Source organism: Trypanosoma brucei, chromosome 11 (assembly GCF_000210295.1).
Source record: "Trypanosoma brucei gambiense DAL972 chromosome 11, complete sequence".
In the NCBI taxonomy this organism is placed as follows: domain Eukaryota; phylum Euglenozoa; class Kinetoplastea; order Trypanosomatida; family Trypanosomatidae; genus Trypanosoma; species Trypanosoma brucei.
The window spans coordinates 1,685,202-1,697,428 of NC_026744.1; the positions used below are offsets into that span (position 1 = coordinate 1,685,202).

Below are 12,227 nucleotides of genomic sequence, written 5' to 3' on the forward strand. Positions count from 1 at the left end.
GCCTACATCGCCCATTACCTTACTGAGTGCGTTGGGCGCCCAGCACAGGCGAGAGAGTAAACTCCATATTACATGTATGTATGGAACCGGTTAGGTGCGAGTTGTTCCGTTGGGTGTGGGTGCTCTTCTCAGCAGCATTTCACTCTCCGTTGCCTGACGAAGGGCGCGACTCATCTCTTCCAACTCTGCGCGCTGCTGCAAATGGACCTTGAGTTTCTTCGCCTCCCTTTCCCAGTGATTATGCTCATCTTCCGCGGCAATATACCGTTCACGACCTTCAGCTATCGCTTGACGCAAACGTTCCTCCTCTTCCGCACTGTTCGATGCCGATAAGCTACTGTAGCGTCGTTTTTCTTCCCTGTACTTCATTTTGATCTCCTCCGCCTGCTCAGCCCAATAGCTTAATAGTGCCCGGACTTTGGCGTCCCTAATGACTATCCGGCGGACCAGCCGTTGTCTCTCCTGACAAATATTATAACGCGCCTCTTGGATCTGTTTGCTGAGTGCTGACAACTCCACACCCGTATCACGCACCTCTCTATGGCACTGTCGAAGTCGCTCGTACAGCAGTTCTCGGTACAGTGAATTTTCGTTAACATAGGCTTCCTTCCCCGAAAAGAGTTCCGCTACACATGAAGGGAATTTGGTCGGTGCGGGGCACTCCCGACTCTTAATCTCAACTAGTAAGGAAGAAAGCTCATTCACAAGGTTCACCATCGTAGTTTTATCTGCGCTATTTAAGCAATGGACCTCCTGTTCGCCTCCCTGGTAGTCAGACGTTTGCTCCTTCGGAACAAAGTGTGTAGCACCATGATAACGAATCGAATCCCGTTCCATGTCGTTAACACATTCTAGCAGCCGCCTGCAAGAAGCATCTCGCTGTATCAGCTGAAATTGAATACCCTCCAGGAGTTGAACAATGTTTAGCTCGTCACTACCATTTTCATCTTGGGGAAGTGCATCTCTCCCACTTAGAGGCGGAGGAACATACGGCGGCCGCTCAAACTTAACGCCTCGTGCCGATTGGAGAACAAAGAAATCACGGAGTAATTCCTCAGAGGGGCAACCAACATCGACTTCTTCCATTAGCGACGAGGGCAACAGTCCTCTAACTCCTTCTAAGGTCTTCCCGGTCCACCACCCGCTCGGGTGGTTTTCCATAACAAAAATGAGGTCGCCCTCGCGAAATCGCAAATAATGACGACCGGGACCCTCGTAGTCATCAAGTGCGCATGCAATAGACATTTGCACTCTGTTGGACCCCAACCCGACCCAGGTCTATTGTCCTTTGTGCGTCCAAAGCATCGATAAGGTGACAATGGAAAGGAAAAAAAGGGAGAAAACTTACGCGAAGCAGTATAAGGTAATGAGCGACGGCAAAAAAAAAAACAAATTAATCACGACGCAACAGATTCCCCACACATCGACCCAAAGCATGCCCGCATGCCTCACCAAACAAAACGAAATGAATAACACACAGAGAAGCAACCTCCCTCCTTTTTTACACGAATAATTACGTCATGACTTCAAGCTGTGCACGCGCGCGCCCGTAATGAAACAACATCGTATAACCTATAAGCATCTGCATAAAGAACTGACTTTTGAAAAAAAAAAAAGCACAGTTAATAGCCGTTTGCACGCACACACACATAAGTGAATTGTATGATAGTGGATGGCACGCGCATGCTGCAACAAAACGGACGTCGCCTGCATACATTAACTGGTAAAAAGAGAAATACTCACGGCGCTACAAAGTTACTAACAAGAGGAACAAAACAAGCACAGTCGTAGTCCCTTGATGATGGCACCCCGTACATTGACCCTACAATAAGCCATAGAGGTCGTGAAAAGATGCGTGACGGAGGTCAAATACTTCCCTCAACATAACGAAGGGAGATGAGTCCTCGGGGAGGTAGCAAGAAAGTACAACGGAGTTTGGCCCCCGGTGCGTCTTCAATATTTCTTCCATTTTTTCCGTAAAGCGTTCCGACACGTTATACACGCAGGGCTCGCGAACTCTCGTCGAATAGTCTATATCCCCGATTTGTACGAGTTTCCGCTCTTGCATAACCGCAAGGTCAGACTTAATCGATGTCAGAGAGTTTGGGTCTCGAATTACAGACACTTGCATATTGACAGGTTTTGTTATCAAATGCCGGTAGAACTGTAGTGGGTTTGACAGAGGGGATGGCATCTGTTCATCGAACAGAAATGACATCCCGTGCTTCGTTGCAAACTCCACATAAAGTTTTTTATCCAGAGGCGATAAATGGGGAAAAAGGCAATTATTGGCAGCTACTGAACCGTACGGAACTGGGAGAACAACATCAGTTATCTTAAAGGTTCCCTTCTCCTCATCGTCTTTGGTCACTAAATGATAGTTGCCACAGTTGTTAGGCAATGAAGAGGAGTCACAACCTGAGACGCTATCAGCGGGACCCATACGGACTACATCCCCTTCAACGACATTTAAACCCTTGGACAACAGTCGCTGTGAGGCCATGGCGTTCCATACAAATTCGGCAGCGCTACGTCGCAGTGCCTCGCGCATCGGAAGGGCACTCCATAGCTCAGCGAGGTACGATGACTTCCCACATTCGGCGTCTGCGTGATATTTATGAAGGCCCCTCAATAACTGTACAATCCAGTTGGGTGAGCGCATGTGCTTAGCAGTGGTGGCCCATGTCTGTGCAATTCCAGGGACCGTACTGGGATCGGCGTTGAGATACTTCAGAAAGTGATCATAGTGCACACCATTGCTTTCCGCGACGCAATGGAGCAGGGCCCCTATAGACTTCAGGTAATCTCCCCTCGCAGCCAACACGGCCATGTCAAAGAACCGGTTTGTTCCAACACTAAACCTGTCTAACCAAAAATAATTAATAAATCCCCTTTCTGCCGTCTTCTTCAGCAAGGCCCTTATGGTGTCCTGGCTTCCTTCCACGCACCTCAAGAGAACACGGTGGTGGTGACCACGCGCCCCCTGTAACAAGGAATGCAGCTTATCAGTTGAAAAGTACTCCCGCGGTTCAAAAATCAGGGGATGCAGATTGTAATGTCGCGATGCATGTGACAAAATCTCCTTTGTTACTCCTAGGCAGACGCCGTGCTGGGTGATACAACCAAATGAACCTCCGGGTTGGTCCCGCAAGAAAACGCAGTCGGGTTGAAGCGAAAGCACATACCCGAGGCGGTTTTCCACACTATTTAGCGAATAAGAGTCACGATACAATACGAAGCGCAGAACTGGAAGATCCCGCGGAAGTTTTCCCGTTAGTCGCACATATTCGCCATAGCTCTGTACACGTGGGGAAAAAGACTTGGACGGGTCGCTAAATGGTGTCCTGGCATCGTCTTCAATGAGAAGGGTCTTCTGCCTGGATATTTTGCGCCACTTCCCTTTTACAACTTTTGACAGTGCAGCCACGTCCCCGACGGCATCAACTTCATTTACCTGAAGGTCGCTTGCTTGTGCTTTTACCACAGCTACAGGAAGTTGGTCATTTTTCGCCAGCGGCTGACAAATGTCTCTAATTCGCAACAGAAGACCTGAATGTTTCTCTTCATCGCTAAGATCGCGGCCACAACGCCATTCGCTTGGAGACGAAACGAGCCCTGACGTTGGTCTACTGAGCGCCCACCGCACGATAGGGCCCCTTGAACTTACCTTCATGAACCTCTGTCGCACATTTTTCAAATTCATTCGCGACAAAACCGGAAGAAGAGCAACACGGGAGGACGAACTGGTAGGTCACGGACACAAAGGTTCAGAACAAAATGTGCACGCAGTAAGCGGCAGGTGTTCGAGAAGGGGGGGAAATAGAGAGAATTATAGGACGATCACGAAACATGTGAGAATTAAAAAAAAAAAAAAAGTCACTCATAAACTAACTGAGCATTGACCACGATACTTTCTTGCCATCGACAAATTTTTGCACCGTTCCGTCCGCCCCGTCGACAGCATATGAGGCGTCCATATTATCCTTCCATGGATTGTACGGATTATCAATAAAGGACTTGTACATGTCGCTTTCAGCTTCCTCCGTACGAGCGGCCGCCTCCATTTGGATTGTTTTTAGTGAAGGCACGCAATCACCAAGAGCTTCGGAATCAAGATAACCATATTCGGGCAACTGATTGCGAATGTGTGGCGGTAGTATCTGCAACTTGTGCTCGTAGAGCTCGTCCTCTAACTGCATTAGCGCCCCTTCAGTAATGACCAGTCTGTCGTGTTTCATTGCATCATAGGCATTGAATCGATTAATAGGAATAGGATTCTTCGCTCCCTTGGGGCCTTTCATTCGCTGCTTGGCCGCCGTTTTGTTGTAATCATACTGCTCATCACATAGAACGGTGGGGCGAACAATCTTGTTCCTCCCGTTAAAGAAGCTTCCAAAGAAAAAGGCTCTGTCAAACTCACTACTGGGTGTAATGCGGGAACCCCCGTCCATGAAAAGTACCCCACCACCCGTATGTCGCACGTCCCACGACATATTACGGCACAGTTCCAAGTAACACTCTTGCGTAGGCTCCTCCAACGTGAGACGGTCCACGACCTGTAATCTCCCTTGCAACATCTTTAGCGTGAGCATCATACGATTGCTTTTGCTCCATGTTTTGACATCCATCGTGGGCATCAGCATGTTCCATGGCTTTGAGGGTTTGGTACGACCACCCCATGTGTACAAGTGATTTTTTCGGTTACCCACGCGGGGCATTCCCATACCTGTGTTGGGCCAGTTCTTTTTGGCCTTTCGCCATATCTCCCGTGTTTCATAGTCCCACTTGCTCGCAAAATTCTGACAGCGAACCATCCAATACGTGAGATTTTTACTCAGCTCCTCTACCTCAGGATACATACCAAAAATAAAAGGATCTAACTCACGCGTGTATATGACTTCATTCTTCAAGTTAAACACCGGTGCTATGATACGCTCCTTCATCGTGCCGTATGTGTAGACAATTGGCTTCGTTGTACTAAAGTGGGGAAGCTCAGGAAGCGGCGCTGTAAAGTATGGATGAGAGCGCTGAGGGGAAGGAATATACGGCGATATGACAGGCCGAGTGATGGTATTGTGTGGGTGGTGCAAAGGAAGGGGATGCGCCCCGGGCAACACATGTTGTGGTCCTTGGTACAAAAAGTCTCCCTCATCACGCGGGGCGATATCATGAACACCAGACGTGCGCCAGTCGTATCTGGGGCTAAAAATGCTAGAGTGCCGCTTTCCAAATGCCGCCAAAACTACGGAGAAAGAGACGCGGCGCATAGCATAAAGCCTGCTGCTCAGTTAGATATCAGTAGATTTCCGGCGATGGTCCCCTCCCCTCTTCCTAATCCCTCACACACTGTTTTCAACTAAAGCTGTCCCTCAGAGTTGACAAGGAGGGAAATGCCCGCCAAGAAATGAAAAGATGGGAGAAAGATAGAAGTGGGCAACGTGTTTGTGCTGCGTGGTGAGTGACAGTGTGAGCAAGGAAGAGCACAGCAACCATGGAACGAAAGTTAAATCTACAAATGGAGTTCGCAAATACTTGTGTGTATCCCTACAGAGTGAAGGCCACTCACTAATTCCTGTTGACGAGAAGCGCATCCAAGTCGCCCCTACTTCTTCCTTGTTGTCATTGCACTCTTTACCACTTCCGTATGTCACCTTCTCCCCTTCTCTTCTTGTTTAATAAACCCTCTTTTCCCTCGGCACAAAGTCACAGGTCACTCGATTACTCAATTTCGGGAACCGATGGCAGTTATACGAGCTCCCTTTTTTCAAGCAATTCCCTTAGTTGTTGGTTCTCCACTCGCAAGCGTTTGATTTCATCGCGCGCCTCTCGCAACTGTTGCCTGAGCAATGTATTCGCTTCATCGAGCACGGTGTATCGCTCTAATGAGATCTTACTAGCATTGTCTAGAAGACTGATCTGCAGCTCCGCCGCCCCCAACCGGTCACGGAGAGCAGTGGCATCGGCAGTTGACCCACCCTCACAAGCATCAACGGGCTCAGTTGCCACGATTGCCTTCCCCACCTTTGCAGCATGACGACAAGAAAATGAAGAGGAACTAGTGATGAAATTTGGAAATAGCGAAACCGCACGCGGGAGGGGTAATCGAGGGTTCCTAAGCGCCAACACGACTCCCGTATCCTCCACAGCGCAGCGTTCCGATAAAGTGCTGAGGTGGCGAAGGGTTGCGCAGGGAGCGCTAAGGGAGCGGTTTATCACAAGCACCTGATCGGCACCGCGCATGCAGATCCGGAGAAAAGAATTATCTAGTGAGCGGATACAAACCAGAGACACAGGGGGGGAAAAAAGCAGATAAGAAAGAGGAGAGTTATGTGTGTACGAGACGATCATCAACTACAGGTGTAATAACAGCACAGTTGTCATTTTCGTCGTTACCACACTATTCTTCCGAATTTGGAGAGCTAATCTAACTATTCTACATCTCCAACTCTATTTCGCCACCCCGCCGTTGACATAGCAAGTGTAGGGATTTATATATAAAAAATAAACACGTTAAGTTAGGTTCAGTCAAAAGAAAAAAACAGAAAATTAGTACTTCCCATATCTCCTGTAGGTAGTTGCTCGCGTAAGATGAGGGCGGTGGTACGCAAAGTCGCCATAACGATTTGATAACTCCGCGAACCAGCTAACGTCTATTGATTCACTCAGAGGTGGAATGATATTATCTGCCCTTTGCTGTATCTGGTACCATGTTCCAAAAGCTCCACAATCCTCTAGCAGCAGATCCTCATAGGAAGGAATATAATCTAAACAAGGCGATGAAGAGCAGCTGAAAGGGTGGTCGCACCACTCCACAGAAGCAGCCGCCCCTGGCGTATCAGCCACTTTCAAATCGACAGAACACGCCTTTCCGCCTACAACTCTTACTTCATGAACCTCTTGTGGTTCTGTACGAGGTACCGATACCCCTGCATTCGCAGAGCGACTCCGTTCAATCGGTGAAACGTTGGGAAACAACGGTGGAAGATGAGTTGGTGTAACAGTTATCTCACCGCTTGTGTCGTCCTCTTCCTCTCCTTCCCCACGTCGAGAGGACTCCGATATGGTTGTTGCACAGCATTGGTAATACCGCTCCACTTGAGGAGGAGGAGTGCCTGGAGATGTCATTTCAGATATTTCCATAGTTAGATATGAGTAGTCCACACATTCGCCTTTAGAAGAGTTTATCTCTTTGGAAGTATCCGCACGCAGTCGGGAAACAGGACTCGCGGCAGATAAAGATTCACCAAACCCTCTGAAGCTTTCAGGACTGCCAAGAGATTGCAAGCACTCACTAAATGGGGGAAGATTCACTCGTCCCTGATATTTAAAGGGGTTCCGCGGTGACACATCAAACATACCTAAATATATATATAAATAGTCTACTAAGTAAAGGTAAATATTAGTATTTCAGGAGGGGGAAAAGGGACAAATAACACAGGTAAAGTAATATTTTTGACAAGAACACGATCACACAAAAATTAAAAAGGCTGACTCAACAGGTGTATCGTCAGCGACAAAATAAGACGCGGTTGAGTCTGCTTCTTCCTTGACCTCTTTTGCCGTTCCTTCAGGCGTTCTGTCAGGGTTAAAGTGAGTTCTCCCTCATTAATCCCAGTCGGCGGCCCAGAACGCATCAGTAGAAGCAGGTTTCTATGCATTGCCCTCCTTAACGGGTGCACACCGCCCGTAGCTGCCTGCATTTAATCCTCAGTCTCGTCCACACATTCAGAGAATTTTACACCCCAACCTAATTATTACACACACACACACACGCATCAGACTAAAAGTCAGGCCAATCACATTCCGACGAGCAATAAATACATGCCAGTAGTCTAAAAGTGTCTCCTACCACCCACCTTCTACTCCCTCACATAATGGACTTGTACTAACTATGCAAAACACAAACACAAACAAAGGTGAAGAAAAATGAAGAAAGATATTGCATGGATGGCCGGTGTCTGTACTACACATTGCATTTCCAATTGAGGTAAAGAAACGAACATATGAGGAGGATGGGTTTATGTTACACAGCAAAACCATCGTATCGGAAGGCAACCAGTCAAACAACCTCAGAGGATGGGAATCCAACAACGAAGTGTGGGGACCATATGACAGAATGAATATACACAAGAAAAACAACAACAACAACAAATATTATCAGAGCATAGTGCATCCCGATTTCTTTTTCCTATTTGCGATGCCGGGTGACTCCTCCTCATGCTCGTCTACCAGATCCACTGAAGGTAACTCCAGTTGGTGAACCTCATCGCGGACCTCTGAAATGGTCGCTGCAGGGGGGAAAATAACATTAGGACTTCGACATTCCAACCATGACTCCTCTCCACGGATGCTTCGCACTAAAGTCTCGAATACGGCCGCTGCCATGGAATGATCCTTTGCTGTAACCTCCAGCAGCGGATACATAAATTGTGCGGCAAACTTGCTTGCCTCTTCACTACTCACCGCACGGTGCTTCACCTCATCTACTTTATTACCGACAAGAACGCAGGGTATTGATGGAGACCCCCTCGCGCGACAAAGTTGCGTGTGAATCGCCTTGATATGGGAGAAGCTTTCAGCGTCTATCACGCTGTACACGAGAATAACACCATGGCATTTCCGTATATATTTGTAACGCATTCCACCGAATACATCCTGCCCGGAAGTGTCGACTATTGTAAGCACGGTAGGTTGTGCATCCACCTCTACTGCCTTTTGGTACACGTCCTCAATCGTGGCTTCATACTTCACAACGAAGCGGTTTCGAACGTACTGAATGATGAGGGAACTCTTTCCAACGCCGCCGTCACCCAAAACGACGAGGTTAATATTCCTCATCCCTGTTTTCACTGGAGAAACTTGAAGAGGGAGAATAAAAAAAAAGAAAGAAAGAAAGGGTAAAGAATGATAAGAATGATTAATAATAATAATAATGAAACACTTCAATGAACATAATTTCCTTTCATTTCCTGCCGATTCCTTTAGGGTGGACGGCCACGCTCAAACAGTGCCACTGCCCTCGCCTGCTCTTGCTGCTACAAAACACTTCACACACAGAGAGGAAAAAAAAAAAAGATGTATTTAGATTCTGCGTTTTCGTCAGTGTGCGTGTGCGTGTGTGTCTGTAAGCATAAAAGTGGGTCAATAAATTGAAAATAAAGAAAACAAATAAATAAACACTTTTTCTTAAGAATGAAAAAAAAAAGACGCGGAAACAAAAATATCGATGACAAAAGGTAACACAAGTCAACTGCAAACAGGCAGCGACATAAAACGGAGGAAAAAAAAGAAAGGAAGAAAAGGCTTCACATAATATAACCATAGATGTACACACAATTTTCACAAAACAGATTCTGTTCTCCGTCCATTTTTTGGCAGGTGTGACTCACATCTGAACTAAAAGAAAATAAAAAGAAACCAGCGCTCACTCAGCGTAACCAAGCACATATGTATGCATACAGGCAAATATAAACCTTTAAGGCAGAAATGATGCCGAGGTGCAAGCCAAGTTAACAGGCGCGACGACGGAGAGAACAAAAAAAATGAAAAAAAGGCTTCAAAAAAAAAAAAAGTAATAAAAAGAAAGATAATATTTATTCACGCTTTCATTCATCCACCCACACACTAACTCATGGAGGTATTTATGAAAAACACCAAACAACAGAAGAAAATAAATACGAAGAAACCCATGGGACTAAAACTTTAACGAAAAAAAAAAGACAAAGATATGGAAATACAGAGAAAGATGTGCCTTCTAAGTTAATAAATGAACCCACCCCTCTTCTTGATTCGCAGGAAAAAATATACTGCCAAGGGGAGAGCCAACACATTGACAATAGCACACACAACAAGAGGAATCCACACGCACACAGTCCCCACACATTCACGAACATCCCACAACCCCTGTTTTTTGCTGTAATGATCGTAAATGGGGCCGAAGAGGCCGACGTTGAAAATTATCGGTGAGACAATTCCTGCGGTGAACAAAACGGCGTAATGCTTACCGCAGCTTGTTGGAGCAAACAAACTTTTAATTACAAGAATTGTACTTCCCCAAGACACACCAGTCGCAAGACCAATGATAAAAAAAGGGAGGAACAACGCACTCTTCGGAATAAAAATAAACAAAGGCAAACCAATAATATTCAGAACAGGAGCTCCGCAAAGAAATATAGATATGGGTATCTTACGGCTGACAAGCATGGGGTGAATCGAACCCACAATCACACGGCCAACGGCACTGGCCACGCCGTAAATGGAGACGTATGCCACATTGACCGTTGAAGAGTAGTTATCAAAGTTAAGTGCTTTGTAAATCTGCGTGCTGTTTGTTGAAACCAAAGTTGCCGAGCTCCATGCCGCAAGGCACGAGTACCACATAACCCACATCTCACGCCTGAGAATGTTTGTGAGCAGCGAGTCGCCGTTCAACTTTATTCCCTGCAACTCCGCAACAACTTCGCTGTTATTCACGGTTCGCTCGTGGTTGCTCCTTTCCGCAGCCCTTCGCCCCTCTTCGTTAGGGTTCAAAAGGTTATCCCCATTTTGCGGTTCGGTGGGCTCTCGTTCATTCAGTCCATTTGTATCATCTTTTGAAACGCCTCTGCCACGCCCAATCCCCTCTGCATCAGGTGCATTTACGTCACAACGTCTCGCTGTTTCATTATCCACAGCTTCAGTGGGTGCCCGCTGTGAATTACAATTATTTTGTCCGGGCACTGTAGTGGTCATCTCGTCCACCAAATGGGAACTCCACGATGAGTTCGCAGACCGAGAGTGGTACCCACCCACATTATTGGAGTAGCTCGGCGTTGCAAGGATCATAAACAAGAAGCTCACGCACAAAATAATTGTGGTGATTCCTATAATATGACGATCAGAAACAGATATTTCACGGTAATTCTCTACCATTGTCACGATGAAGGTGTACATGATGGCAACGAAGAGAATCCCGGTCCCTACGTTGAACGGAACGTTGAATAGCGAAGATTCGCCACCTCCGCTCGCAACAACACCCTTGTCAGGGATGCTCAATCCCAAGCATTGCGTCTTCTCGGTTGGCAAACGAACGAACAGTGTTCCAAGTACGCCAACAGTAAACGAGTACAACACCAAAAAAAGGAAGAAGGGCCATATACCGTCGAAGTGAATCTCAAAGAAGGCAATGTAAATTTGAACGATAAGGGAGCTTCCAAGACCCATAAACGTTTTCTGTACAAGGATCACGCGTCCCTGATAGCATATAAATGCATCCAGATTAGTTAGGAGACTCCCCGTCTCATAAAAGCTGGCTGAAAACTGTGAAATGGCGTAGAAGAGACTCATTACCCAAAGACTGGTCCCCATCAAAGGATCCTCAGGTTTGAGAAAAATTAGCATCATACCAAGCCATCCTACCACATTCAGCACCGTTCCCACCATGAGGGTTACCTTTGGACCCTTTGCGTCGTACAAGAATCCTGTCGGTAGCGAAAAGTAGCTAAAAATGACACCGATGGTGGACAGAACATTCACCTGAGATTGGTTAAACATAAATGCACCACCCTTCATGAATGGGGTAAATATACCAAAGCAAAAGCAAGCCCCATTGTTGAGACAGATCAATATGCTAACAAAAAACTGAAGAAACCAGCGTCGTTCCAACGTGCATCCAAGCGCATACGTGCGCTCTCCAGCTTGCTCCAAATGCATTGGACTTCAGAAGGAAAACAAAAACAAAACACTCCCTATTGATGTTCCCTCAATCGAAACGAAAGGAGGAATGAAAACAAAAAAATGGAAAAAGAAACGTTTATATATTTTTATAACTACTACTAAACCTCTTAATGATACTATCAATATTACTAACTACACATATAGAGAGAAAAGAAAAGAATCATGTTTGCTGTGTTGCGCAGCAATGGGCAAAAGGGGGAAAAGTAGCACTTTACACTACAGTGACACTAAATCAACAGTAAAAAAATAATAATAGAAATGAGGAAGTAAAACCATAATAATGCAGATAATGATAATAAAAAGCGTGCTTTTCGTACGCCACCGGTGGAGCGCAGCCTGTTCTACGATGCAGAAGAAAAGAGAAACATTTGGCATACGTCCATATATGCATATATATATATATATATATATATGTAATATGTTTCACCGATGCTCGTGTAATCGCACCAGTGAGGTGTGCGTGAACGAGCCAAAAGAAAAAAAAGGACCTGTGTCTCTCCCCGTCCCACTTC

The 12,227-nt window shown here is 46.3% G+C and overlaps 8 protein-coding genes across 8 annotated transcripts; all 8 read right to left on the reverse strand.

The window, feature by feature from the left end:
- Positions 1-90: 90 nt before the first annotated feature.
- Positions 91-1,245, reverse strand: TbgDal_XI6730 (hypothetical protein, conserved; the record flags this gene model as incomplete). Its single annotated transcript, XM_011781517.1, has 1 exon — positions 91-1,245. The coding sequence occupies one exon, from the start codon at positions 1,243-1,245 to the stop codon at positions 91-93; it is 1,155 nt and encodes a 384-aa protein (XP_011779819.1).
- A 577-nt stretch (positions 1,246-1,822) lies between these two features.
- TbgDal_XI6740 (hypothetical protein, conserved) lies at positions 1,823-3,703 on the reverse strand (the record flags this gene model as incomplete). The annotated part of the gene is made up of 1 exon (XM_011781518.1): positions 1,823-3,703. One exon carries the CDS (start codon positions 3,701-3,703, stop codon positions 1,823-1,825), a length of 1,881 nt encoding a protein of 626 aa, XP_011779820.1.
- A 184-nt stretch (positions 3,704-3,887) lies between these two features.
- Positions 3,888-5,267, reverse strand: TbgDal_XI6750 (hypothetical protein, conserved; the record flags this gene model as incomplete). The annotated part of the gene is made up of 1 exon (XM_011781519.1): positions 3,888-5,267. One exon carries the CDS (start codon positions 5,265-5,267, stop codon positions 3,888-3,890), a length of 1,380 nt encoding a protein of 459 aa, XP_011779821.1.
- Positions 5,268-5,745: 478 nt separating this feature from the next.
- On the reverse strand, positions 5,746-6,348 carry TbgDal_XI6760 (hypothetical protein, conserved; the record flags this gene model as incomplete). The annotated part of the gene is made up of 1 exon (XM_011781520.1): positions 5,746-6,348. The coding sequence occupies one exon, from the start codon at positions 6,346-6,348 to the stop codon at positions 5,746-5,748; it is 603 nt and encodes a 200-aa protein (XP_011779822.1).
- A 198-nt stretch (positions 6,349-6,546) lies between these two features.
- Positions 6,547-7,356, reverse strand: TbgDal_XI6770 (hypothetical protein, conserved; the record flags this gene model as incomplete). Its single annotated transcript, XM_011781521.1, has 1 exon — positions 6,547-7,356. The coding sequence occupies one exon, from the start codon at positions 7,354-7,356 to the stop codon at positions 6,547-6,549; it is 810 nt and encodes a 269-aa protein (XP_011779823.1).
- An 801-nt stretch (positions 7,357-8,157) lies between these two features.
- Positions 8,158-8,838, reverse strand: TbgDal_XI6780 (GTP binding protein; the record flags this gene model as incomplete). Its single annotated transcript, XM_011781522.1, has 1 exon — positions 8,158-8,838. One exon carries the CDS (start codon positions 8,836-8,838, stop codon positions 8,158-8,160), a length of 681 nt encoding a protein of 226 aa, XP_011779824.1.
- Positions 8,839-8,962: 124 nt separating this feature from the next.
- Positions 8,963-9,322, reverse strand: TbgDal_XI6790 (hypothetical protein, unlikely; the record flags this gene model as incomplete). Its single annotated transcript, XM_011781523.1, has 1 exon — positions 8,963-9,322. One exon carries the CDS (start codon positions 9,320-9,322, stop codon positions 8,963-8,965), a length of 360 nt encoding a protein of 119 aa, XP_011779825.1.
- A 437-nt stretch (positions 9,323-9,759) lies between these two features.
- On the reverse strand, positions 9,760-11,691 carry TbgDal_XI6800 (hypothetical protein, conserved; the record flags this gene model as incomplete). Its single annotated transcript, XM_011781524.1, has 1 exon — positions 9,760-11,691. The coding sequence occupies one exon, from the start codon at positions 11,689-11,691 to the stop codon at positions 9,760-9,762; it is 1,932 nt and encodes a 643-aa protein (XP_011779826.1).
- Between the last annotated feature and the right edge of the window lie 536 nt (positions 11,692-12,227).